General features: G+C 38.2%; 2 protein-coding genes across 5 annotated transcripts in view; one reads left to right on the top strand and one right to left on the bottom strand.

Annotated features, from left to right (window-relative positions):
• Window positions 1-4238, top strand: part of SLC26A3 (solute carrier family 26 member 3) — a 28716-nt gene extending 24478 nt beyond the window's left edge. Inside the window, exons 18-20 of the mRNA XM_067041639.1 lie at window positions 2440-2582; window positions 2706-2771; window positions 4173-4238. Coding sequence (XP_066897740.1) covers window positions 2440-2582; window positions 2706-2771; window positions 4173-4238 — 275 coding nt within the window. The remainder of the gene's footprint in view (window positions 1-2439; window positions 2583-2705; window positions 2772-4172) is intronic.
• A 6709-nt stretch (window positions 4239-10947) lies between these two features.
• On the bottom strand, window positions 10948-27491 carry CBLL1 (Cbl proto-oncogene like 1). Of its 4 annotated transcripts, none has more exons than XM_059074042.2 (6): window positions 27078-27491; window positions 22133-22300; window positions 18667-18767; window positions 18175-18258; window positions 17038-17111; window positions 10948-14441 (listed from the first exon to the last, which is right to left on the bottom strand). In XM_059074042.2, the coding sequence occupies exons 1-6, from the start codon at window positions 27088-27090 to the stop codon at window positions 13406-13408; spliced, it is 1476 nt and encodes a 491-aa protein (XP_058930025.1). In that variant the 5' UTR covers window positions 27091-27491; the 3' UTR covers window positions 10948-13405. The 4 variants fall into 4 exon arrangements, with proteins under 4 accessions (XP_058930025.1, XP_058930026.1, XP_066898944.1 ...); XM_059074043.2 differs by having other exon boundaries at window positions 18667-18764; window positions 27078-27184; XM_067042843.1 differs by lacking the exon at window positions 27078-27491 and adding an exon at window positions 26894-27055.
• Window positions 27492-27998: the final 507 nt, after the last annotated feature.

Raw genomic sequence — 27998 nt, 5'->3', positions numbered from 1 at the left:
TACAATTTGAATCCTAGTTTAACAGGCAGCAAAGGAGTGAATATGTAACCACTGTTTACCCTAAACTTCCTAGAAAAGTAGGCTTGTTTTCTCTTTTCCTCACCTCCCTTGATTCATTGGCCCATAATTACCTGGTTTCTGCTTCACCTCACTGATGAGGTTGCCCTTGCCAAGGTCATCAGTGATGTCCAGGTTGTCAAGATCAACCACCCCCACCCCAGCCTCATTCTCTTGGAGCTTACTTTAGCATTGAGCCCTTTCTTTAGCCTCTGTCTCCTTGACTTCTGCAAGACCATTCTTCTGAGTCCTCTCCCACCACTCTGACATTGGTTCCTCTCCACGCCACAGTCAGTCTTCCCCAAGGTTCAAACTAAACCCTATGGTTCTAATTCTATCAACTCTTTCTAAGTCAATCTCTTAGCATGCTTACGACTGCAAGTGTGTCTACAGGTTAATGAATCCGCTAACTACACCTTCAGTCCAGACCTTTCTTCTGAGCTGCAGACCCAGGTATTCAACCATCTGGATGTCCTCCAAGTACCTACGATACATGGATTCAAAACTACACATATTACCTTCCCTCCCCAAACTACTCCTTCTCCTTTTCTATCTTGATCACTGCATCACCACACACCCACCCAGTTGCCCCAAGTAGAAACCTTGGAGCCATCTTTAATTTCTCCTCCCCATCCCTCTATATTCAGTGAGTCACCATAAATATCCCTTACTGAATCACTCTTCCTCTCCATTTCTACAGCCTTAACCCAGATCCTTATCATTTCTCATCTAAGTCCTCTGCAGGAACTAATCAGTGTCCTTGTCCATGCCTAGAATATTCACCCATCCCATTTTCTGACTCATCCCATTAATCTTTCTCATGAAACTTATAGTCTAGTGGGAAAGCCCGATAATAAACAAATAAAAAGATATTTCAGGTAATGATAAGCACTGTGAAGAAAAGAGCAGGGTTAAGAGACATAGAGCCACAGGGGTAGTGCTATATTAGGTGAACAAGGATGTCCAGTAATGCGACCTTTGAGCAGCGACTGGAATGAAGTGAGGGAGTCAACCTTGACAGTATCTTGGGGGAAAGCATTCTAGGGAGGGGGAGGACAAGTGAAATTGAGGGAGGTGTGAAATTGGCATCTTTAATTTTTTGCTCTCTACTGGCTCCTATCCATAAAACCTACAGATATACTCTAGTTTCAAGGCTTCTTTATAATTAAAAATATTCTCTTAATCTTGGTAACCCTTTAATCTCTTAAACAATTTTATTCTTTCTCCATCATCCCAGGTTTTTTAAGATTGTCCTTTCCTGCTGCCTGGCATCCCTCTTGGTCCTTAACTAAGATCACCACCTTCCCTCTCACTGCACACCACCACCCACATGCATCCTGGGTTCTGGCAACCACAATGCCCTCCTCTCTCCCTCTCCCTCAGACACTGCTAGGTCTTGTCGATATTGAAAGTTGGCCTGTGAACAGACTTTCCCACCTACACCCTTTCATACCTTCTCTTCATCCTTCTTTCTCCAGATCCTAGGCATTCTTTTAAATGGTATCTGCTTCATCAAGTTTTCCCAGAATCCTGCCAAGAGGAAACAACCTTTACCCTTCTTTCTCTGAATTTCCATAGCACATGATCTGTGCCTCTCTTATTCATTCTTCAAAAATGTGAGGACCTACCTTGTGCTAGGCATTATTTAAGACCCCCAAAAAACATTAAAGAAAAAAAATCAGATTGCTTCCTGCCATTATGATTCTACAACAATTTCCCTTTCATTAAGATAGTATATAAGTGCTCTACCTTCACTCCAGGACAAGATTCATGTCTAACTTAGCTTTTGATCCTTCATATTACCCAGCCAGAGCTTTGCATATAGTAGACATGATGTAATATTTGGTTATCTGTGCAAACAATGCTGGTTAGTGCCTACAAGAATAAAATTTCTCAAAGATGACTGGAGAGGTAATGTACGGTGCCAAGGAAGATGTTTTCTGATAGTATCCAGCAGCTTTGGGAAAATGGACTGAGGTAAGTAACTAGTAAATCCAGAACCATGGCACTGGTTCATGAGTATACATTCTATTTTGGCAGAATCTCAGCTTTTAGTAATGAGCTACATTTGATGCTCCAGTCATTAACGAGGGAGATTAACTCACAAGGCTCCTGCCTAAAAGTTTTTCTCATTTGAACTTTTTCCTTCTTTGTTTTTACATGAACACATTATATGTGTAATTTTCTTAGAAAGGTGTCCTTTAGTTCCAGAAGACATTGTACTAATGGTACACTGGTATCGTACCATTGCAACCCCCAAACACTTAACCAAACATCAGTGAAATGCACATTTGCAAATGTAAGTTCAAATCCCCAACCTCAAGGAGAAACCCATAGCCAAACAATTACTTCTTCCTGTTATTCTTTCTTTCCTCTCTTCAGATGACTTCATTGAGAAGCTTGCACGGTGTGAATTTTTTGATGATGAAGTCAAGGACTCAATATTCTTCTTAACAATCCATGATGCTGTTTTGCATATTTTGATGAAGAAAGATTACAGTACTTCGAAGTTTAATCCCAGTCAGGTAGCAGCTTTTTGGCAACTTTCACATTTGTATAACCAACCATCTATGCTTCTTAAATTTCCCTTTATTTTTCAACATTAAAAAAATATATTCCTAATCCATAATTCCATCCTGGTTTTTCAGGAAAAAGAAGCAAAATTTGATTTCACCATAAACACAAATGGAGGATTACGTAATCGGGAATGTCAGGTAAGATTCCTCAGCAGGATTACCTGTATCTAGACATTAGGACAAAAAACTTTCAAAAATAGTGAGGCCTCTTCCAGCACACTGCAGAAAGTCCAGCACCTGTTTGAGCCTCTGTGCCTCATCCCTACAAAACTGAAGCAATAACAACAAAAAAAAAAAGAAAGAAAGAAAACTGAAGCAACATCAATCTCATAGGGACTTTGGGGGGAAATAAGCTCAGACCAGTACAAAAAAAGGATGGAAAATAGTGATACTCGATCTCTTAGTGCAATATTGAGCATAGAGAGAACGTTTTATGTTTTCAAAGTACTTACAACAAAGATCTTATTCTGGTCTTGTCAGTCCATGAGGCAGGGAAGGAATTACTGTTTCCATCTACAGATGAATTCGTGATGGAGCTGAGAAGCTAATGTATACCTCCTGACCCCCAGATGCATGGGAAGCCCCTAGACAGTGCCTAGCCCAGCAATGAAAGTTAGGTTCCTTTACTTCCTTAATTGAAAGAGTTGCCAAATCATCATTTAACTGGATAGTGCCATTTCATTCTAGAATATTCGTTTCTAGAATATTCACTCCTATAAGGGACTGTCTCTAGGTTGGGAAAAGCAGAACTACAAATAAAAATGGGTATCTGCTGTAAGGCAAGTATATGGTAGGTGCATTACATTCATGATCTCAATCTTTACAACAGTATGCAAAGAAGATATCTTCATTTAACAAATGAGGAAATTAGAAGGGCTCAGAGAGCTTAACTAATTTGCTTAAGGTCACACACCAAAGTGACAACAACAGGATTTAAAGCAAGATCTGTCTGATGTCAAGATCTATGTTCTGCACACTATGTTATACTGGCTGTTTCTTTTGGTGAAAAACTAATGGATGTGAGGGTCCTGGGAAAGAATCTAATGATTGTCTTCAAGTACAGGAAGTGGCTGGTGGTATTTCTCTTATTTGAAGAAAGGTCTAAGAAGAATAGCAAAAAGGAATTTAAATTAGAAATGAAGCAATGTATAGCATAAGATAAGCCTGGATGATTATTAAGAGTTTTATCAAACAGAAAAAGGTTAGATGAAAAAGCCATTCCAGAAAATTAGACCTGGTGGGGGAGAGGAGAGCCATGATTCTATTTCCCAGGGCTGTTTTCCAGAAAACACCACATCTAGCACCTTGCCTGAGGCCCCCATAAAGAGAGCCTTACCAGAAACCCTCTGCCCAGTTGCTGGATTCAGAATTGTCACCAAGTTTTAAAGGATTAAGTATAGGAACAGAATTTAAATCTGATGTCCAATCAAAGCTTTAGAACCAACTGTCAAACAGAATGTAGTCAATACCATCCTGTACCTGTTTCCCTATATTTAAAATAAAGAAACATTTAACACGAGCTCTTTGCATTACTTATAGGAAGATAAATCAGCAGTCGTGGTTAGGCAACCAGTGGTGATTCATGTAAAAGCTGAGTGTCCCTGACCAGCACACATAGCCCCTTGGAGTTTGTATGGCCCCTGTAACATATGTGAAGAAATATATTACTACAACACATTATATTGTTATTTTGGTTAAGTTAAATTAGGCCTTTGAAAGATACACTTCTATTACAACATGGTATCACATAAGTTCTATGTTAACCAAGTAGTCGTGGAAGGTATTTGATCATTAAAATTGAAGACAAAAAACTTGTTGGTGACTCTGGTAAGTTCTAGCTCCCAATTTTAATCAGATTGACCACATTTACTCTTTTTAAATACAAGATATGATTATTAAGAGGGATAGAACTTAACAAGTCTTTTAAAGCAAGAACTTTCTGTCTTCTTCCAGGTACCCACTGAAACAAAATTCTAATCAAAATATTATTCAGAGGGATCCTCATCTGACTGTCACATAAAGAACAACTTTATACCCAGAAAGTTATTGATAAGTTCATACATTGTATGAAGAATTTTTTTTTTTTTTTTTTTTTTTTTTTTTTTTTTGCGGTACGCAGGCCTCTCACTGTTGTGGCCTCTCCCGTTGCGGAGCACAGGCTCCGGACGTGCAGGCTCAGCGGCCATGGCTCACGGGCCCAGCCGCTCTGCGGCATGTGGGATCCTCCCGGACCGGGGCACAAACCCGGGTCCGCTGCATCGGCAGGTGGACTCTCAACCACTGCGCCACCAGGGAAGCCCGAAGAATATTTTAGTTTGACAGAAATTATGTTTCAAACTTTGGAACGAGATTGTTCTAGCATGGTATATTTTTCACATATCTAGTAGGCAATTATGTAAATACTCTTAATTTTATACCTTGTAGATTTATCAAAGGAAAATTATTTTGTTTGTACGTATTTTTATAGCACTGACAGATTTCCATCCAAGTCACTACCTTTGCGCATATTTTGCAGTGCATTTGCACCACTTTGAATCTTGTAATTTGTATAGTTCATACTAATACATATCCATTAAAAAAATCAATTGTACAGTGGGTGTGTCTTGCTTTGTTAAATTTCTTGTTAGCTTTCTGAAACATGCTTGCTGTGGGTCCTCTTTATAGTTCTGACTGGAAACCTGCTATGAGAATCTTCTAAACCCCCTGCAATGAGACTTCTTTGCCCAGATTTTATGATTACTATAGCTTTTTAAAGCACTCAACCTCCTATCCAGATTTAGATACAATCCTTCTAATGCCCTATCTGTAACTATAACTAGTTTTTGACTCCTTCTTCACTGCTGGTCATTATTTGTAACTCACAGGGTAACAGCTCTAGAGCTCAATTCAGCTGGAGAATGAGATTCAGCATGTTTCTCTTTTTTGCTGGAACTGTTCTTGGTGCAAATTTTTATTTATTTTATGTAATAGAAATTAAACATCATCACCAACAGAAAAAGATTCAGTGGCCTCTGTTCAACATCAAACCACTTTGTCAGTCGGAAAAGTTGCCCCAATTGTTTTAGATCTCACGTCTGAATGTTTGTCAAAGTACCCTTCTATCTTTCTTAATGTCTTTACTGAGAGGGCTTGTCTACTGGACTTAAAACCAATTACAGAAAAATAAAAACAAAGGCTTATTTGCATAGCTACTCTTAATTAAAAACTAGAATGTCAGCACTCTTTATAGCAACGTATCTTAAACTTTTTGAGCCATAGACTCCTTAGAGAGCCTCATGTACCCTATGGACTTTGGGAAAAAAATACACATACACATATACCTTTGTATATGATGCCCTATGAATCTCAGGTTAAGAGCTTTTCCTTTACAGAGGGCAGGGAGTAGAAATTGAAAGCATGAGCCTATTTAATTGGTCATTTGGCTTGGGGGTGGGGCAAAAGCCTTGTATAGAATTGTCACTGATGTCTGCATCTTCCCAAGCAAAGGTGCCCTCTACCCTCTTGTTGCCAACCAAAATGTCATAGAGCAGGAAGAAGCACTCCAATTACCATGCCCCCATCACAATCCATTCAACCTTAACATCTTGAGGGAGGTTCACTTATCCTCATCCTTAAATGTTTTTTCTCTGAGGCCTCTAAGGTGGATATGCTTTGGGTAAGGGGTATGCATGGGGCTGGGCCTCTATTTGCCTGCCTCAGAGCAAATATTGGAAACCGACCAGGGCAAAGACTCTGATCCCTGATTTAGGAAGAGGCCAAGAGATTGCATTGGAAGAGAAAAATAAAACTTATGGGACTTCCCTGGTGGCACAGTGGTTAAGAATCCGCCTGCCAATGCAGGGGACACGGGTTCGAGCCCTGCTCCGGGAAGATCCCGCATGCCATGGATCAACTAAGCCTGTGCGCCACAACAACAGAGGCTGCGCTCTAGAGCTCACGGGCCACAACTACTGAGCCCATGTGCCACAACTACTGAAGCCAGCATGCCCAGAGCCCATGCTCCGCAACAAGAGAAGCCACCATGATGAGAAGCCCGCGCACCGCAATGAAGAGTGGCCCCCACTCGCCGCAATTGGAGAAAGCCCGCGCACAGCAACGAAGACCCAACGCAGCCAAAAATAAATAAATAAATTTATATTAAAAAAAAAAAGAAAGAAAACTTACAAAAAATAAAACTTACACAAATCAGAGCAAGACTGAAGGGGAGAGGATATCCAGTGATGAACTGGGAGACAGAACCACTTGTGAAGAAACATATATTATTGAAATTAAGAAAGGCTGGAGCTCATACATACATGTTGAGCAGTTTATCTTCAAAAGCATTTTCTAATGCTAATTTATGCGTCTGATACATATTCTTGTTTAAACACAGTACCTTAACCAGTTAGAAATGTAAATGAAATGTCTTAAATGCAAGCTGGAGCATACACTGCATAAACAAGAGCAGAGAGGAATATTTCATATTTGTCTGCCATCTTCATGTGGACAACTACATGTTAAAACTGATCTACTGATCTTCTCCCCCTAATCTGTTCTACGAGCACCTTTCCACCTCAGTTAATGCCAACTCCAGCCTTCCAGCTGCTCAGGCTGAAAATTTTGTTAGGAAATTCTATTGACTCTACCTTTTAAATATGTCTAGTATCAACTCATTTAACTCTCAAAATAGCCCCCTAAGATAGGTACTATGTTTATCCTCATTTTTTAGAAAAGCAAAATAAATCAAGGCTCAAAGAGGGTAAGTAATTAGTCTAAGTTATATACACTTGCTAGTTCTATAGGTAGTAGAACCAGAATTCAGTCTAGATGGTCTGACTCCAGAGCCCAGGCTCTTAATCATTAGGAAATACTACCTCTTCAAAGAAATTAAAACCTATCTAAAAACTGATCTAGCACAAGGCAGGACTAAACTCAGGAACAATATAGGTGCATTCCGCAGATTTGTTCCAAAGTTACTTACTTAGCATTGCACAGTTAAATATACCCAGAAAAGCTATTAGGAAATATATTATTAATTCCAGAATCAAATAAATTATTTCTCTCATTATGGTTATATATCTGTATACTTTTGTAATACATTTTTTACTGTTTTTCCCCACCCTGGCCGCTATACTTTGAAAAAGAACATAATAAAATCTTTTGAGGAAAATTCAGGGGTTACTATGAAGAACAATTCCTGGGTAAGTTAGAAATAAATGTAAGCTACTAATTAGCAGGGACCATATCTAGTTGGTTCATCATTATATACCCATGTTCATCATATATGTGCTTAATTTACATACATAAATTTTTATTTTATATATATATATCTATCCTTCCACAAGTCACCCACTTATTTTTTTTAATATTTATTTATTTATTTATGTATGTATGCATGCATGCATGCATGCATACCACACTGGGTTCTAGTTGTGGCACCCAGGATCTTCATTGCAGCATGCAGGCTACTTAGTCACAGCGTGTGGGCTTTGGTTGCGGCATGCGGACTCTTAGTTGTGGCACGTGAACTCTTAGTTGTGGCATGCATGTGGGTTCTAGTTCCCCGACCGGGGATCGAACCTGGGCCCCCTGCATTGGGAACGTGGAGTCTTACCCACTGGACCACCAGGAAAGTCCCTCACCCACTTCTTGATACTTATATCACCACCACCATCTCTTGTGAAAATGATTAAAACAGCCTTCTGACTGGCCTTCCAATCTTTGCTTCCCTCATCTGTTCTCAACACACAGCCAGAATAATCCTTTTAAAAGAACCAGATCATTCCACTCCTTTGCTCAGAACCCCACAATGGTTTTCCATGTCCGAGTAAGGTCAAAATCTTTACAATGACCTAGGAAGCCTGTGATCTCCCCATTCCCGCTGTCATTACCTCTCTGACCTCCTCTCACTACTCACACATTCCATTCCAATCTCCTTGCTATTTCTCAAATATGACAGGTGCAACCCCCTCTTTAAGGCCTTTACAGACTGTGTCCTCTGCTTGGAAAGTTCTTCCCCACGTAACATACGTGGCTGTCACCTACTTCAAATCTTTGCTCAAATGTCATCTTTTCGATGAATTCTACCCAGACTGCTCTATTTAAAACTGCAAACCTACCAACACTCCATTATCCTTACTTTCCCTTTATTCTCTACGATTTTATCACACTTCTAACACGTTACATAATTTAACGAAATTTATGGTCATCTGTCTCTAAAGGCTTGTGCATCCAAAGTGATTAGAATGGTGTCTAGCCAAATATATGATATTGCTTATATGCAGAATCTTAAAAAAAACACAAATGAACTTATTTACAAAACAGAAACAGACTCACAGACTTAGAGAATGAACTTTTGGTTACCAGGGAGGAAGGGTGGGGGGGAAGGACAGATTGGAAGTTTGGGACTGACACGTACACACTGCTATATTTAAAATAGATAACCAACAAGGACCTACTGTATAGCACAGGGAACTCCGCTCAACATTCTGTAATAACCTAAATGGGAAAAGAATTTGAAAATGAATAGATATAACTGAATCACTTTGCTGTACACCCAAAACTAACACAACATTGTTAATCAACAATACTCCACTATAAAATTAAAAATTTTTTAAAATGGCATCTAGCATATAAATGAATCTTTATATTTCACATGGTAGGTGCTCAGTACCTATTTGAGTATAGGCCATGAAATACGACATTTACCATGGATTAGGGTGCTTAACCAGAGGATGGAGCCTATTACTTAGTTGTCAGCTCTGCAACTAAAACAATTTATACACCAAAGTTCTAACATGAGTTATCTCTGGAAGGGAAATGTTAATTGTGGTAGTGAAGGGGACCTTTATTTGTAATATGACATATTTCTCCCAAAAGACTTACTGATTGTATAATTGAAATGAGTGCCAACTTTAAAAAAAAATTAAAAGATTTTGAAAGTAACACATAGGAAGAAAAGTAAAGGGGAACAAGATTTTTCAACCTGAAGGAAGACAAAGGGAGAAGAATTTTTAAGGTAGATTAATAGGAAATGGGCTTAAATAAAATATGAAAGTTGGTGCTAACAACTACTTGGAATAGCAATGAGACATTCTCAGGACATAGATTAACACTTCAAAACGATAGATTTTTAAAAAGACATGGTTCCACCCAACTGTTAGAGCTAAACCCATGACCCACCATTCTTCATTTAAATCCTGTGATTCTGTAATGCCTAAAAATTCAAATTCTAAGGGAGATGAGTAAATTAAAGTTTGATACTAAAATGCTGCTTTAAAAATGCTGCCTTGGGCTTCCCTGGTGGCGCAGTGGTTGGGAGTCCGCCTGCCGATGCAAGGGACACGGGTTCGTGCCCCGGTCCGGGAAGATCCCACATGCCGTGGAGCGGCTGGGCCCGTGAGCCATGGCCGCTGGGCCTGTGCATCCGGAGCCTGTGGAGCCTGTGCTTCGCAACCGGAGAGGCCACAGCAGTGAGAGGCCCGCGTACCGCAAAAAAAAAAAAAATTCTGCCTTAATACTTTTTCCCTCAAAGATGGAAAACTGAAGGGGCATGAATCAAAACATGTTTTGAAAATTCAAATGTTTTTATTAGTATCATTACCAAGTATTTTAACTGGCTTACCTCTCTTTCCCCTTTTAACCTAGTATATCCAATATTGCTTTATTAGATTGTGCATATACTGTAATAAGTCAAGTCTGCTTGGTCTAGGCCACAATTGAACAGATTACAGTTACAAAAACCAGTGAAGAAAAATAAATCCAATTCAGTCAGAATATAGTATGATTATGTCAAACTTCAATTAACAACAATATACCAATTTGATGGCTGATCTAATAGTCCAAAAAGTTTATTTTTGTTTCAGGTACTTGTGAGATTTTTCCACGTACTTGTAATTCTTTTTCAAGAATTTTATAATATGTCTATACCGTTTTTCCAAAAAGATGTATGAAAGATACTCTTCCAGTATGTTAGTAAGAACAAAGCATAAAGCAGCTCTGTATACTTCATAAAGTCACCTATTTTGAGTTTAAAAATATGGTCAAATTATCTTTTGCATTTATATTTCAGTGGTAGTATTGATACGATAACTTGAGCAAGTGGCTTTTACAGGGCAAGATGGATATTAAGTAGTTTCTTAGTCTTTGCAACTGATATTTCCCCAAAATACTATAGAATACTCAGAACAATCATACCACTTTAGAAATATTAACGTTCAACTTGCTGGTTTTAATCTCCAAAAACGTGAATCTATTTTACTGTAAAAGCTGTATCAACAAGAAAAATTCTGCATTTTCCCAATGTGTCATTAGGTAAAAATTCATCTAGGCAAAATAGTATTTATGCTTTCATTTTATTGTTTTTAAGAATTAAACTGCCACCTCAGTAGTCTTAAGAGCAATATAATGAAATATACATACATTTAATTTAGACTTATGTCCATCATAGCTTCAAAGGCTTCCCTGAAATAAGGCTGGGATTCACATCTTTTTCCTTAAGGAAAGAAACACTAACAGTAATTCTGTTATCCTCTACCCACCCACCCTCATTCAAACAATAACTGGATGAATTCAAGTCTAACACCATTTTAAAAAATTGTCTGTTACAACACATTTCATCTGATCTGCCTTCCTGCGTAACACATATTTCTTAAAGCTAACCAAAAAGAAATCATTTTTTAAAAACCTACAAGAATTCTCTTAACATGTGGAATTTTATCATGATATTAATTTTTTTGTCCAATATATAGGCTAAGTGGTTTCATGCCACATTCAATTCTAGTGAATTTCATTAAAACAGGTGAGCTCTTCATAAATAGTTGAGAAGCTTTAAAGTGAATTCGGCTATTTCCTATTACATGAAACCAAAAAAATGGTACTGGATTTTCAACAAGAGTATTTTAACAGCTCCTAAATAGGGCCATGACAAGGAATCAAGTTTGCACAGTCCAAGTACCTACAGTAATATGATAGACACACTCACCACCATTTCATACTATTTCACTCCCATGCTTCTAATAACAATTTCTCACTAGAAATATTGCATTAACAACTGGACTCTCAAATTGCTAGGTGTGAAAAATCACGTACTTTCACTTAAAAAAAGTGTATTAGTTATTTTCAGCTGGTCAAGGTTGAAAGGGCAATTTATATTATTTCTAACTTCAGCTCTAAGTTCATAGATTACTTTGCATCTGATTATCCAACATGAGAAGTTTTGCCTGTTCCTGACAGAAATGGTAAATTAGCAATCAGTTCACCCTTTGTCAAAAAGAAATGTTCTAAATTTATACACTACAAACTATTTAATAAATGGCATCTGCATACTACACATTTCATGTTTATATGTTATGCACCATTTTAGGGGGGAGGAAGTACTTCACAGGGGTTTATTCAAAGGATATATAGTAATATCCTAAGAGTGTTGATTTATACATGAGTTCTGTATAAACTGTAAGTGGTCATCTCAGCTGGACTGTAAGAAGCCCCTATAAAGCAAAAGCTGACTCCGAAGACACCTTATAAAGCACTGAAATTCACAATTTAGATTACTTTTCTTTTCTCCAATACAAAATCATCTGGTAGTCTTCACTGTTGACCCCAAGCATGCTTAACCAATAAAAGAAACAGGAAATCATTAATAGTTTTTAAATGTCAAGTTAGAGGAAAAACCTTATCACACAGTAATGAAACCTGAGCAACACAAGTATGTGATTACAAGAATGTCCTTCATTAATACAGTATTCAAATTCCTCCATGGCATTCAAATTATAGTTTAAAACCCAATAAACAAGAACCCACTTAAGCACGGGATCAAATTCTACCATGAAATGAGGAATTACATAAAGCCTATTCAGCCCTAAATATTTAGTTTAAGACAATGAGTAGAGAGAAATACACTTCATCTAAAGCACACCATTTAAACAGTTCTATAAAATAACGTTACTTAAGATTAATCAGTGTGGTGCATCATGTGATTCCAACCATTCAGTAAAAAGCATTAATGGGTACCAGAATCCCCAACAGCTTGGAGCCTACAGAGTTGATTACTTTGGCCGTAACTTTCCAAGTAACGAACACTGCCTTTCAATATTACAAACATAAATATTTCTTAGTACTGGAATTCCAATGTATTTTGGTGTTCCTGAGGCTGCCTACAAATGAAAAGGCATCCAAGTGAAGTGCATTATACACCTAATATACCTCAAAATTTCAGTGCCTAACACGTGAAATCATTTTCTACCATTTAACAGTCTGCCTTACAGTAAATTCTAGTAGATTTTTACTTTTAGAATTTTATTATAACTTTGGGAAATTAGTGGTAAAACATATGGTTTAAAAAACAGTATGTGGCTGCACTTAAATTCACATAAAAATAGCATTTTTACAACCATATTGAAATTTAATCCATTTACACAGGTTAACAAAATGTATGACAAGAAAAACTAAACATTGGGTTTAACAAAAGCAATACTTTTGAAAGTGGAACGACGAAAAAATTTTTTCAAATTTTTTACAAATGGTCACCTCTGGGTCAATTTACCACACTAGGGGAAGAAAGTTGTTAAAATATAGTTGTGCTCAACTGAGCCACTTATCTGCACTACAGTATAGTACTTGAAATCACTCCTAAGGTCAAGATTTAAAACCATTTTAAGAGACAAGACCCTAAGTGTTTTACAGCCACCTCAGTAAGAGGCACTTTCCCTTCCCCAAACAGTCAAAGCTTAATTAAAAGATTGACTATACATAAGTTTGTTTCCTCATCATATCTTCAGTTCAAAATACTATTATCATTGGTAATACGGTCTATATCTTGTCTGATCTGGATGATGTGGTCCAGGAAGTGGGGTTTGAGAAGGCGGACCCTGCATTCGTGGAGGAGGAGGCGGCCCTCTCGGTGCAGGCCATATACCAGGACTCATTCCCCCTGGCTGTGTAAATGGAGGGCTCAGAGTTCCTTGATCTTCAGTGAACTGGGGTAAAGAGTTAGGATTATAATGGTGAGGAGGGGGTGCAGTTACAGGTGGACCACCATGTTGAGGGGGGGGAGGTCCTGGAGGAGGATGATTCATATAAGGTGGCATCTGGGCCATAATATGTCCAGGGGGAGGGGTGATTGGTGGTGGAGCAGAGGTCATTGGTGGAGGTGGAGCTTGGCTATACACCAGGTGAGGGGTACCTGCGGCCTGGGGAGGATGTGGCATTGGATGGCTTATTGGTGGTGGAGGAGGTGGGGGTGGTGCGTAATGTTGCTGTGGAGGCATAATATGATGAGGGTGCGAGACCACTGGTTGACCCTGATATTCAGGATGATGGTGAGCAGGTGCTGGGGCAGGAGGTGGTGGTTCTCTAGCACCTGAACTTGAGTCATCCTGAATAGGGACAGTTATTAAATTGCTGTGTTTTCTTGTTGAAATACGAAAGGTTTCCTGACTGACCGAGCGAGGTGGAGGTGGAGCCATGGACAATTCTGCTGGAGGAGCACGAATATCCTCATGTGGCTGATTATAGTGCTCGTGCGGCACATGTTGCAAAGGAGGTGGTGGCATCATGATGTGCTGCTTTGGCGGAATATGGCTCATATGGTGCTTGTCTGGCGGCATTATAAAACGATCAGGGATTTCAGCTGGTGGTGGGGCAATAGGAGGATGAACATTTTCAAGTGAAGCACGGGTAACAGGTTTTCCAGCTCTCATATGGCGGTGGTTGATATGAGCCTGTAAGTCTCTCTGGGACAAGTATGTTCTCTTGCACCCTTGAACAATGCTACACATGAAGAGAGAACCTCGTGTACACTGCTCAATTCGCTGCACAGGATCACTACAGCTAAATTAGAGGGGGAAAAAAGTTTGATTTACTAAAAACAAACTACAAAAATAATGCACTTAATTTCAAAGATATGACTAGTTTTAAATTTTGTTATGGAAAATACTACAGAAGTTCACAATTAAAAGTTATAGTTAACTGCAAGTGAACCTTTAATCTTTTCCACTTTGTGGTCTGTTCCCTATTAAGCATCAGCATTTCTTTCAACATCAGAACGCTTAAGAAAAAAATTCAAAGTGTTTATCAAACAGAGTATGTTTTAAGAAAAGACCTTTTCTTCCCAAGACCTAGAATTTATCTCATTTTCTCAAACAATTCTATGCTTTGCATCCAGTCACAAAGAAAAATCCAGGAAGGGCAAACCAAAGGATGTGTCACAATCATGCAATTCAAACTTGTACCGTTATTTATTGAGTATTATTTTCTGCGCAAATAATACTAAGTGGAAGACACCAAGTGGGAGAACTGTAAGAACTACAAAAATAAATAGGATCATCATAATCATCAAGGTTCTTAACATTAAACAACATAAACAAATTAAATTCAAACCCTGAACACCAAGAGTCCCTTCAAGAAGGGGTCTTTCTGAACTGTAAGACAAATTTACTAGTACAAAGTATTACACACTCCTGCTTCTCTAAATTATAACCACTAAATTTAACTCAATATTTTCTTAATGAGTCAGGGTCAAACTGTAACTATTCTTCATTCACTATTTTTAATCCACTCTTGCCTTTAGAGTCTTCTTGAAATAGGGGAAAGAGGACCGAACTAGGACTTGGAACTGGGGTCTAGTATTGGCTCTGAGATCTCGGTGAGGTCATTTAAACTTTATCTGTAAAACGGGGTTCAAACATCTAACCTAACTCAAAATGTTTTTGTATCTACTTCGCCCCACTTAAAAGAGTATCTGTAACATTAATGAAACAGTGAAAATGACAGGAGTTATTGACTAGTTAAGCACTATACATGTATAAGCTGTTATCATTGAATATGTGTGTCAGGTCATATGACACTGTATTACACGGCTCTATATTCTTGATTTTGAGTGGTGTCTGTTTTTCCTTCCTCACTGAAGGCTGGTACTCCTTCTTGATACTAGAAAGCATCCCTTTAGTGGCCATTTGGCACACTTCTTATTTTTTGCTTCTAACTTGCTGTAAGCTCTGAAATATCTCCACAGTAACGGGATGTGAGGCACTTCTTTGGGTGATGCTTAAGCATTAGTATATAGTATTTACATTAATTTGGATTGCCATTTCTTCACTTTCTAACCTGGGTCTGTTAATCCAGATAGGCTTATGCTCTAATATACCTAAGGGCCAACCAGTGAGATGCTTACTGGAGTTACAGTGAATACCCTGAAAACTAAATTCCCTTTTAAATATTAACATTAGAACACTTACATAAAAGAGAAAACCTTTTGATGTCCTCTACATGGTGTTTTACAACATCCAAAATCCCTTATCCCAATGAGGCAATCAAATTTACTATATAGTGGATGTACACCGTGTTGGAAAATCAGGCATTACAGAAAATAAGGCAAACAGTGAATATGCACTTTTAATTTCATAATTCTGAATTATAATTCTAGGAAGGAAATACTCTTTAAACTCACACTATAAATTTTATAATCTGTGACTTTAAAGGGCTAATAAAAATATGGCAAGAGAATTAGTCGGCACTGGTTTGTCAATGAATCATCCATTCTCTCTCAGTGATGCCAATCTTCCTACACCATAAAAGAAAATTATCCCTTACAACTGTCCATAGCTTTGCTATCAACTAATACTACAACCCTTGGGATAGGTTCTGACATAGGTTATAAGGAATCTAGGAAGCCTACAGTTGTTCCAAAGACGTTTCTCTCAAAGCTTTCCTCAAACATTCTATCAGGGGTTCTAAATTGACATAAAAATTCATAGTTTATTCTGGATCCTTCAGGACCATCCCCAAATAGATCACTATCAACCAACACCTCTAGATTGTCATAACTTGTCTGAGTCTATCTTAGAACATGATGGTGTTCTAAGATATACTCAAGACATAATAATCAGATTTGAAGGTAATAAATAAGAGCCTATACTTACATAGTACTATGTACTATATATGTATTAACTCATTTACTTCTAATAATAACCCAGGGAGGTAAGTACTATTATTAGCTCCATTTTACAGATGAAGAAATCACCTATGTCACACAGCTAATAAATAAGAGAATAGAGATTTGAATCCAGAAATTCTAATTCAAAAGTCTTTGCTCTCAATCACTAAGTGATACTACCTCTCTAGCGTCCCATTAAAACAAGAAAATAACTATTTTTGGTTTATAACGCTAACTTTGTGATGGCAAATACACTCGTTATTTTGGTCAATTTGAATTGATTGATAATAGCTAATTAGCCCTATCTTAAGGAGAAGGCTAAGGTCAACTCTAGGCGCACAGAGAAACATGAGCCATGTCTACACATCTGATATCCTGCCACCTACACATCTGATATCCTGCCACCGGTCTATAGCACACTCTGACCTTTAACCTAGATTATAAATCATTATATCAAAACTTTATTGTTTAAAAATTTAATGATGCTCTTACCCTGGACACATCTTATCTCCCTTTTTTTCATGTAAAATAGCACAGTCATAGCAAAAAACATGCTTGCATGGAATCTGTGAACAGAGACATGTTACAGTTAAGCATACTAGAAAAAATTAAAATACTTCCATAAAAAAACAAAAAACAGTAAGCACAGTGACCTAGACATAGAAGGCACTTAAGAACTGTTTTGTTAAAATGAACATTTATTAAGTACCAATTACATAAAAGCAACAGTTAACCTTTTTCAGTCACAAAGCTCTTGTGAGAATGTGATGAAAACTTTGGCCCTTTCCTCAAAAAACACATACATGCATATTTGCTTACACATTCATGGTCCCTACAGGTTAAAAGCTCCTGAAGAATACTGCATGATGTTTTATCTAATCCTGTATCTCCTGAAAGTATTCCTAGGCAGGAAAAGAACAAATATCTTCTAATGTAATATAAGTAGCCTTATTCCCTGGTAGTCTTAAGTTAATGAACTTACAAATATTTAAAAATAAATCAGAAGGACACAGTAAAATGATGTTACACCATTTTAAAACTCACAGGCCATTACCATTATTTAGCTGTGTTATACAGCAAAGCAACAGTGCATAATCCACACCCTCCACTATCACAGATATATCATTGAGTTCAAATTTTTTTCCAACAAAAATGTAAAACTATCTTTTTATATGTCAAAATTACTATTAAATTATATTTAGGGCTGTATTCTTTTTAACGTTTAGAATTCAACTCTCAGAAATCATAAATAATCTTTATTCAGTTTTATATTAAAAATTATAGCCTTCAGAAATAAATAACTGATTTTATTCTGTTAACAAGGGGAAAAAAAAACATTTTTCCCTAATAAACTAGAATTAATGTAAACTAACAGGTATCAAACAGTCCAAGGAAATTATTTAGTTTTTAAAATTAGTTTCTGTAATTAATATTTTACAAGCAATTAAAGAATTTGTCAAGATAATTCTATTAAATGCATATTATTCCCAAATTTCCCCTAGCTATATACTTATTTAAAATGTTATAAACTTAATCACTAAACAGTAATAAATCTACCTACTTAAATTTCAGAATCCTACCTCTACACAAATATTTAACTTACAAAAACAGAATTTAATTTATACTTACCATTCGCCCATAGATTTTAATAGGCAATCCACATTTGTCACAGAAATGAACTGGTGTATCATCCTTTTCACCTAAGATGTTTATCTGTTGAAATGATATAATTAAATTTTCCTTAAGCATTTCTAAAACTTACATCCATAATTTACACAATGAATTGGTTAGTATTTTATAAAGGTTATTAAAACAATTAGAAATGAAGGTTTCTTGGTATAATCCCCACATATGCCACATTAGTTGGGCCACCATCAGTCTTGGGGGTTTATTCCCTTAAACAGTGTTAATGGTTATTGATTTTACTTGACTTTACTAAAAATTACTTCAGATTATTTTTGGAAACAGTGAAATAGGGTATTAATAAACAGAAGATTTGTGACTACTGAAAGATGTAACTATAATAAAAGTTCATACCATTCTTTATGTAGTCTGAATTGTTCTAATAAAGTATTTAAAATAGTTTATTGTTCTAATAAAATTTTTTATATTTAGTTATACCTGAAAGTCCCAAAAAAGGTGTCCAGGAAATCTTCGCTGATTTCCAAACAGTTCGCCCCCTTTACAGTCATACCGTTCTTCTTCATTATAATCAAATCCTTCTGAGAGAAGAAAGTGTTACCTATTAACTTTTCACATCTCAATTTCATTTTGGAAGTACATATACATGGCCAAATAGACCTATTCACTGACACCTTTCAAAGCTCTTCTAAGAACAAGATAATCAAGTCTAGTTTAAAGCACCAGCTAGAAATGATCTTGGCAATCATGTAGTCCAACTCTCATGACTGAGAATACTTCAGTACTGGAGATCATAATAACTCAACACAGAGAAGATCAGTGGCAGAGCTAGGAAAAGATCTCAGATCTCTTCACTCCCATTCAAGTGCTCTTATTAATTCGCCAAACTACTTCTAGTATAAAACTACTAATTATCATCATCATGATTATTACACAAATAAAAGATACTTATCACCATTTATTCTGATCTATCTATTAAAGTGGTATTATGCTGTAAGAAACTGATATTATTGCCAAAGGATTAATGAAAACAAAGAATTCTGCAGACTTTCTTCTTACGACTTAGTAAATTAGGTACCCTCTTCTTCAGCTTTAAACTGAGCCTGATTTTATTTTTTACTATCTTTTTTAAAAAATTTATTTATTTATTTATTTTTGGCTGTGTTGGGTCTTCGTTGCTGCGCACGGGCTTTCTCTAGTTGTGGCGAGTGGGGGCCACTCTTCATCGCGGTGCGTGGGCCTCTCATTGTCGCGGCCTCTCTTGTTGCAGAGCACAGGCTCCAGATACGCAGCCTCAATAGCTGTGGCGCACGGGCTTAGTTGCTCCACAGCATGTGGGATCTTCCCAGACCAGGGCTCGAACCCGTGTCCCCTGCATTGGCAGGCGGATTCTCAACCACTGCGCCACCAGGGAAGCCCCGAGCGTGATTTTAGAAACATCCAACATATTCATACTTCATCCTTTCCATTGAAACCTCTCCCTGGTTAATCACACAAACAACAGAATTTATATCATATCTACTTACAAGTATCCTCCCCTACACGGCATATATCAATAAAGTTAATATGAAGATCAAATGGGCTCAATTTCAATTTCTCTGACCTAATTAAAAAGTTGATGGTAATCCTCTCATCTCATACAAAAGAAAACCAACAGGGCTTCCCTGGTGGCGTAGTTGTTGGGGGTCCGCCTGCCGATGTGGGGGGCGCGGGTTCGTGCCCCTGTCCGGGAGGATTCCACGTGCCGCGGAGCGGCTGAGCCAGTGAGCCGTGGCCACTGAGCCTGCGCATCCGGAGCCTGTGCTCCACAACGGGAGAGGCCACGGCAGTGAGAGGCCCGCGTACCGGAAAAAAACAAAACAAAACAAAAAAAACACCAGCAAACAGTCTTGTGGGGATTCTAGGTAGAATCCAATTACCTAAAGTAAAGCTGAGAAGACAAATCTATCCCTCCAAGGTGCCAGGCTTCTCACGACTCTTTTGGCCCTAGAACTGGTAAACAGAGTAGCCAAAGCACAGAAGTTTTAACTTTACCCACATGGCTACATTACAGCATCTGCATACAGACACACAAACACAAACGGAGACAGACACACACACATAGATGCAAGAATTTTTTGAACCTGATACAGACATATATACCAGTGTACTGTTATCTAATTACCTCCAACACAAATGTAGAGTTCTTATAAGTTACATCTGAGTGACCCTAGGTTCTTATATGGTCCATTTATACCTTATAAAAGCTGCTGTCATCTAAAACTCAAAATAAGGAAAGTTAACTTCTCTACTTATCTAAAAAAAAAATTATTGAGCAGAACAACAGCCAAGAAAGTTAGGAGCACATTATCATTTTTCAGAGTAGTTCAACTTGTACTCCCATCATTAAGCTACATATATATTTGTATAGATAACATACCAGCTACTGCTGCTCTATCAATAACCTAGTGTACCCCCGCGTTGGTCTTTTTGGTTTTTAAATACTTTTTAAAAACTACACAGTAATGTATAAATTCTTGTGTAACAGTAAAACAATGAAAAAGAGCTAAAATCCCCTTTCTATCCTTTTCCTCTCAGTTATCTCTTCATTCCCTTCCACTTCAAGCCCATACCCCCTTTTTGTTTTAATAACCAAATACACATCTATAAAAGTTCCAGAGCAGGGGTCAGCAAACTTTTCCTGCTTAAAGGCCAGTTAAGTAAATATTTTAGGCTCTGTAGGCCATACCTGAAATTACTCAACTATGCCAATATAGTGTGAAAAGCAGCCATGGGCATGGATGTGTCCCAATAAAACTTTATTTACAAAAAGACAGGACTGGATTTGGCCAATAGGCCATAGTTTGCTGACCCTGTACTAAAGGGTAAGATGGGAAAACTGTTTTATACTCATTAAATGGGGAAAGGCCTTTCTAACGATGACAAAAAACCCAGAAGTCACACTAGAAAAGACTGGATATCTGATTACATAGAATCGTCAAGCTTTTCTACAATAAAAATTTTATATATAAAACTCAAAAGACAAATGGAGAATATATATAATATATGACAATATATTGTATTGTCATATATTGTAATGTAATATACAATATATTAATTTACAAAGAAAGAACTCATAAAAATCAAAAGACAATCAAACAGGAAAAAAAAATGGGAAAAGGAAATGAACAAGTAGATCCTAGGCAAAAGAAATGACCAGTACTATGAAAAGATATACAACCCCACTCATAATTAAAGAAATGTGTATCAGAACAAACATTTGTAAAGGTTATTAGTACCAATACTGGTGTGGGAGTATAAAGTGATGTACTGTTTTTAAAGGGCCATCTGGCGACATCTGTCAAATTCTAAAATGTACAAATTCTAAAATCCACCAAGTTCTAAGATGCCCAAATTCACGCAAAGTTTAAATTCTACAAAATATACCTACTAAGGTACATATACAAGGATATTTACTACAAAATTGTTTTTAACAGCAAAAAATTAGAAAAATTGTTAAATAAATTATGGTATATCCATAAGTGAAATACCTAAACCTATTTTCTTAAATGAGATACAACTGTATGTACTGAGAAGGCCAAATCTCACATCCATCTTGCATGAAAAAAGGGCAGTTATAAAGGAACTATGAAAAAGTCATACCAGGGATTATTTGGGAAGAGAATAATTATGGGGGAGGGAGACAATTTTACTATGTTTTCTGCAATATTGTTTAGATTTTTTTAAACAATAGGCAGTGTTACTTTCAACAAGAAAATAAACCAAAAATATTTATAAAGGGAGAGAAAATTAAATATGCCAAAATGAGAAGTCAAAGACTGAAGAAGGAAGAGAGTATAAAAGATTAAAAAAAGAGGTGACTAAAGGTAAATAAAATCACATGGCTTATTTGGTGGAATCAGATATAAAAGAAAGACTTTTGGACCTATTAGTTTAAACAAATTACCTTCATCACCAGCTGCAGCCTTTGCAGGCATCCTGTTTATAGTCCTTGGAGTTCGAGGTGAAGCTTTGGCTTTGTTCCCTTGTTTGGAGATGAGCTTTATAGGAATTCGTCTTCGAACATCAAGACCACCCAATGATCCAGAACTATTAGTGCCTTGTAACTCATTGTCTATGTTAGAAAAAAAGTTGTAATTTCTTTTAGTTTTTCTTTTTGAAGATTATTCTGCCACAGGTATTAAAGCAACATACCCAACATTATCAAGGGTTGAATATCTGGTTTCTGATTTTAAATACTATGCTACATAAGTTCAAGTACAAATTTTCTCTATTTTGCACAAACCCTTAAAGCAATGCTTTTTGAGATATGGAACCTTTAAAGAGTTGACAAAAGTTACAGAACCTCTCCCTAAAAAAATGGACAAAAAAATTTTCCATTTTTCCAGAGGGATTTACAGAAATGTAAAACCCTTCATGAGCCTAAGATAAGAACCTCTGTCTTGGAACTATAAGAGATTTTTTTAAGAAAAGAAAAAGAAAGGTAAAGGAAGAAGAACAAAAAGAAAAAACCATCACTATCTCCATCAAGTATGCAAAGTAGGCACTCAGTAAATTTAGTAATCTGCATCGATATCAGGACAATCAATAATACTGGAAACACAAAACTAACACTGACAATGGTAAAATTAAATAAATAATGCACTGAAAATGAAGTTAGTTTTAGGGATGTGATTATTAAGTGTAAAATCGTTTTTCTAAAAAGCATTCAGGAATATAGTAAAAATTATTGCACCATTTAGTAGTAAAAACATGCACTAATGTACTTGTGCTATAACATTTCTAGATGTACACATGTGACTGTGTTATTCTTGGTCACCATTGTAATGGAAAATTATAGTTTAGGAGGATGCAAGTTTTCTGTACTTGGCCTAAATAACTGAAACTTTCTATGTCCCTGTCTGTTATTAGCTTATGAATTAAATTCACTCATATCCCATGAGTAACAGGAGCATTATTTCATAAAACTGACTCTATTTGAAGATTAAAAGCCACCTTTTCTTCAAGTCCATGACAAGATATTACAATCCAGAAAATATTTACCTTTACCTACTAAAGACAGAAAGGGAAATGCCCTAAAATAGGAAATGCAAATAATTTTTTTAATAGTAATGTTTTAAACATGACAATTAGTGAACAAGGCTGTGTAACTGTCACTGCATTAGACAGTACAATCCAGAGTGATAGCGAAACTGTCCACATTAAATTCAGTAAAGCCAAATTTGGAAGTAGTATCCTAATTAGTACTAATGATCTCCAAGGGTACTAGAATTACAGACACATGTTGAACTCACATCGATTTGCACTCTTTCGGAAGGATAGGACAAAATTCAAAATCAGTCCTTAACTATTAATTTAAATATCTTTCAGTCTACTTTCTATTATTACTTTCATAATAGCTAACCCTCAAAAAAAAAATTCATGGAAAAGGGATTACATGGATAGCCAAAGTCAAGTTAGGATAAATCCAACTTGATCAACTCTCAACACTTCACAAAATGTATTAACAATTTTAATAATGTATTTCATCTGCTTTCACTCTAGTTGCTTATTTATATAAAAATACCTACAAGCAATGTAATAGCAAAAAGACAGATAAGACAGAATGAATTTTCTTTTTTTTGCTCAATAGGTATTCCTGATTTTCCAATGAACTAAAAAAAGCAAGTTGTTGTAGATAGTTCAGTGCTGTCCTTCAGATAGTAAAAGGACTCTTAACAGTTTCACCTTGATGAATGATCAAAATACCAACACTTCATTACTACAAGTCTTTTTCACACCACCCTGGACACCTGTGGTCACTACTGTGGCTTGTTTAGCCTATTATGGCTTTCCAGAGCCTGCTGCCCTCTAACACCTTGCAGCCTGCCTCAGACTGCAAGTTCATAAGCAAAGTACAGCAGTTAATAGTGACATCACTCTGGGTTTGTCTTAGGGTTTTGGGGGTTTTACTAAGAAACAGAACATACAGCATTATTTCCTTTTGAATAAGACAACTACAAACATAAAGCCCTAACAACACAAGTCTTTGGATATTACACAAAGCGAGAATTAAGGATAGAACTGGCCATATAAAGTGAAATCCACTTTAAAAAGGCGTAACACTTCTATATTATATAGGTTTTTTAAAGATTTGTGTAGAATTTTATCTTGAATTAAAGGAACCAAGAAACATTTTTACAAAATTTAGGTTATAGTTACAACTAAGTGCTAATTCTTAGAATAGCCGAAGAATGAATCAAGTGTTAAGTACGAGTTTCTTGGAATAATTTTTCCAGCAAAATTCTATTATAAAACCACCACAGGATAGCCTTTATTTTATGACTGACTTTTTCAGCAAGATTACAAAACCAGTCATTTTTGCATAACGTTAGAGGGTTTCATCAATTTCCCCAAGGGCCTCTATTAATCCTTTGATATTAGAAACATCCTTTTGAGATGTCTATCCTGTCATAAGGTCTTCAATTCACTGGCTAACTGGCATTTCCTCACTTGCCAATGATTTTATTTGTGATTCAAATAATTACCGAATTCACATTAACGAATTTCATGAAAATCGGAATCTTTTGTAATCATAATCAATGTACAGCATTTTATACCATTTCCTGATATGAAACACTACGGACACGGGCCGTATAATGAAATTAACTAGAAGAATAAAAACGAAGCTGGTGTTAAGCAGGGATATCTGAGCAGGAACTAATTTTTTTAATGGTCAGTTCATTAGTGAATATTTTCATGTTCAGATGACTTTTACTTACTTAGGCAAACTTTTAACTTAGAGAACTAGGATAACAAATATGGAGATACACACCCACCCACATTACAATTTCCTAACGTAACATTCTCTAAACTGTGGAAGCTGCTTGACTCCCAAAATTCCAGTAAGATGCTCAAATGAAAAACATTTGCTAACGTGGCATGTCTGCTACCTAACACCAAGATCCCAGAGTTTCGATTCTATAAAATTTCCAAACACTAGAGTTCCTTAGAGCCTGGTTCTAGGCCCTCTTCTCTTCTGCCTTAAGTGATTTGTGGTACTAAGTCCCAAACAAACTTCCCTCTGATCTCCACTTGACATCTCCCCTTGTATGTCTCAACACACATCTCTTACTTAGCAGTCCAAAATCCTGTTCCCAAATTCCCATTTTTCACCTCTGCTCCTTAAAAAAAAGTGTTTTCCTCCCAAGTCTTCCAGTAATGGACACCACTCAAACTAGAACCCTAGGCACCTTTCCTTTCTCTCACATGCTTCCAAACCAATCCACCAGTGCCTGTTGGAGTTCTATCACCAAAAGATTCACTGAATCTGCCCACTCCCTTTTTCACTAAACCAGCCACCTTCACTAAGCCAAGCCTCCCTTCTGATCTATTGCAATCACCTCCTAAATTTTCTATTTTCTATTATTCTTGCCTTCTCTTACACCATTCTCCATAAACCAACCTATTACGTTTTTAAAAAGAGATTATGTTCCTCCTCTACTTCTGATCAATGGCTTCATACTGCACTTAAAATAACATTCAAATCTTTACCATGGACTTCAAAGTCTTGCACGACTGACTCCTGCCTTCCTTTCCAATCCCATTTTCCGGTTCTTTCCCTCTAGTTAACTAGGTGCAGCTGACTGGTCTTCTCTAAATTTTCCTCCCTCAGAGTCTTTGTACTTGCTCTAAATGCTTTCCTCGTGATTTATTCCACGCTGGATTCTTCTCATCCATCAGATTTCAGCTTACAAATGTCACTTTTCCAGAAAGACCTTCCCTGACCACCCTCTCTGAACCTCCCTCCTGAGAGTCTTTACCAGAGCACCCGTTTACCCTCTTCAAAGCACTCATCATAATCTGTAAACATTTAAGTATTTTTAAAAACTTGTTTACTGTCTTTCCCAGTAGAACGTAACCTCCAAGTGGAGAGGGACTCAGTCCGTCTTCTTTACCATTCCATTTCCAAGCCTAGAAGAGTGTGTATATATATCTATGTGTGTGTATACATACACACATAACGTACTTATACATATATATATGTATACATATATATATGAAATTAAGTAGACACTTGATGACTGAGGAATTCTAAACAATACTTAATACTGGAAAAAGCCTTTCCCTCCCTACTTGTAATATGGCTGATATAACTGAACGGAGCAGTATCTAACTCCAAATGCACTCATTCAATATCCAAAAACCATAAAGAAGTAAAAGCCAAAAAGCAAACAACAAAGAGTGAAGCCATTCTTACTTGGAGAAAGGAATGAGACTATCTTGATTTTAAGCTCAAGATTGATGGTTAAGGACCACAGCCGAAGCGCGGAGCATGCTTTCGGCTTAAGCAGAAAGGCTGCTCCCGGTATGATTCCGAAAACCATATCTGACTCCCTTCTCCCACCTCTAGTCCATGAAAGACCGGAGAGACAAAAACGACAGGCGGTGACCACCGCAGCACCCGCCCAAAGCTGACTGAGACAGCAGGAAGTCTCCAACCCACTCTCGCGCATCGACTCCCAGCGTAATGAGGCTTCCCCGACTCCGAGATTGGAATCTACCCGCCAGTCCCCATAACGTAGGGCAGATCACCCAAAACGAGGACAAAAAGAGCGGGCGCTCTCTCCTCCCCGCGAAGCCCGCGCCGCCCGCCGTCCCGGCTCGGAGACCGGCAGAAGCAGAGAAGGAACGGCTGCTGCCGGCACCGAGGCTGTAGGTACCACACCAGAGAGTAGGCCAGGAAGTAGCAGGCCCTGGTCGGACACGCGGAGGGGTCTGTGAGATTTCTTTCTCGCCGCCACACCCCAATGCTGTAGGGCGAGCGTAAACCCTCTAGGCTCGCTGGGCGACCAGTTCCAGGCCGGCCAGGGGGCATGGAACCAGGACCCCCACTGCCTCCGCCTCCTTACCAGTGTGATCCATGATTCGGCTCGCAGGGCACAGTGGGAGCGGAAGTCAACCGCGCCGGAGTCGCAGGGAGCGCGTGCGCGATACCTTCCGGAGCCTGGGAGGCGGAAGTGCAACCAGGTTGCCCGGGTTGGGACCTCCAAAGGCTTCCTTGTCTCGCGTCCGCTGGCCGACTCCGGTGAGGGAGTCAGGCATAATTCGAGCAGAAAGAGAAAGAACGAGTACCCGGAGAGTTTCAGTGTGGAGGCTGCTATGGCTTCCTCTTATGTGCTTCCAAAGGAAGTAGCCTTTAACTGTGGAGAGGAGACCGACGGGAACGGGGGAGGGGGAAAGCCGGTAGTATCCTTAGGACTAAAGCTCGCAGCAGGTAAAGCGGCTGCCGGCCCCGCCGAGCATTGCCTTCTGGGACTTGTAGTGCGCCGGGACCCTGGAGCCTGCCAGGCACACTGCGCAGGCTCGGCCGTTGGGCTGGCCCCACCTCGGCGGGCGGAGTAACGGTTTGGAATCCCCCAGAGTCTGCGAGCTACGGTCCCCGCCCCCCCGGTCCAGGAAAAGTGTAAACACGCGCGCTCTAGAAGGCGTCCTCCAGCGGGAGGTTGCCCAGGGGATGGTTGAGCTGTATGAGGCTCTCAGCTAGAGAGAAAGGCTCTGTGCATATGGTCTCCTTTTTGCTTTGTCGTGACAAGCTGCACAGACCCAGGCAGAACTGACGGGTATCTACCCTCGTTCCCATCTCTAAAGTTGCTAACAGTTGAAGTCCATTTCTAACGCTTGATTAGCACTTATTTTCTAGGGCGCTTGTGGAGCTAGAAACCCTCCCCCACCAAACACGCGCGCGCGCACACACACACACACACACCACCCCTCCTAAGGACTGGACGCGGGGCCAGGTGGAGGACGGATGCAGCGTAGCCGCGTCTTGT

Source organism: Kogia breviceps, chromosome 9 (assembly GCF_026419965.1).
Source record: "Kogia breviceps isolate mKogBre1 chromosome 9, mKogBre1 haplotype 1, whole genome shotgun sequence".
Taxonomy (NCBI): Eukaryota; Metazoa; Chordata; class Mammalia; order Artiodactyla; family Physeteridae; genus Kogia; species Kogia breviceps.
This window is presented reverse-complemented; position numbering and strand designations above follow the sequence as displayed.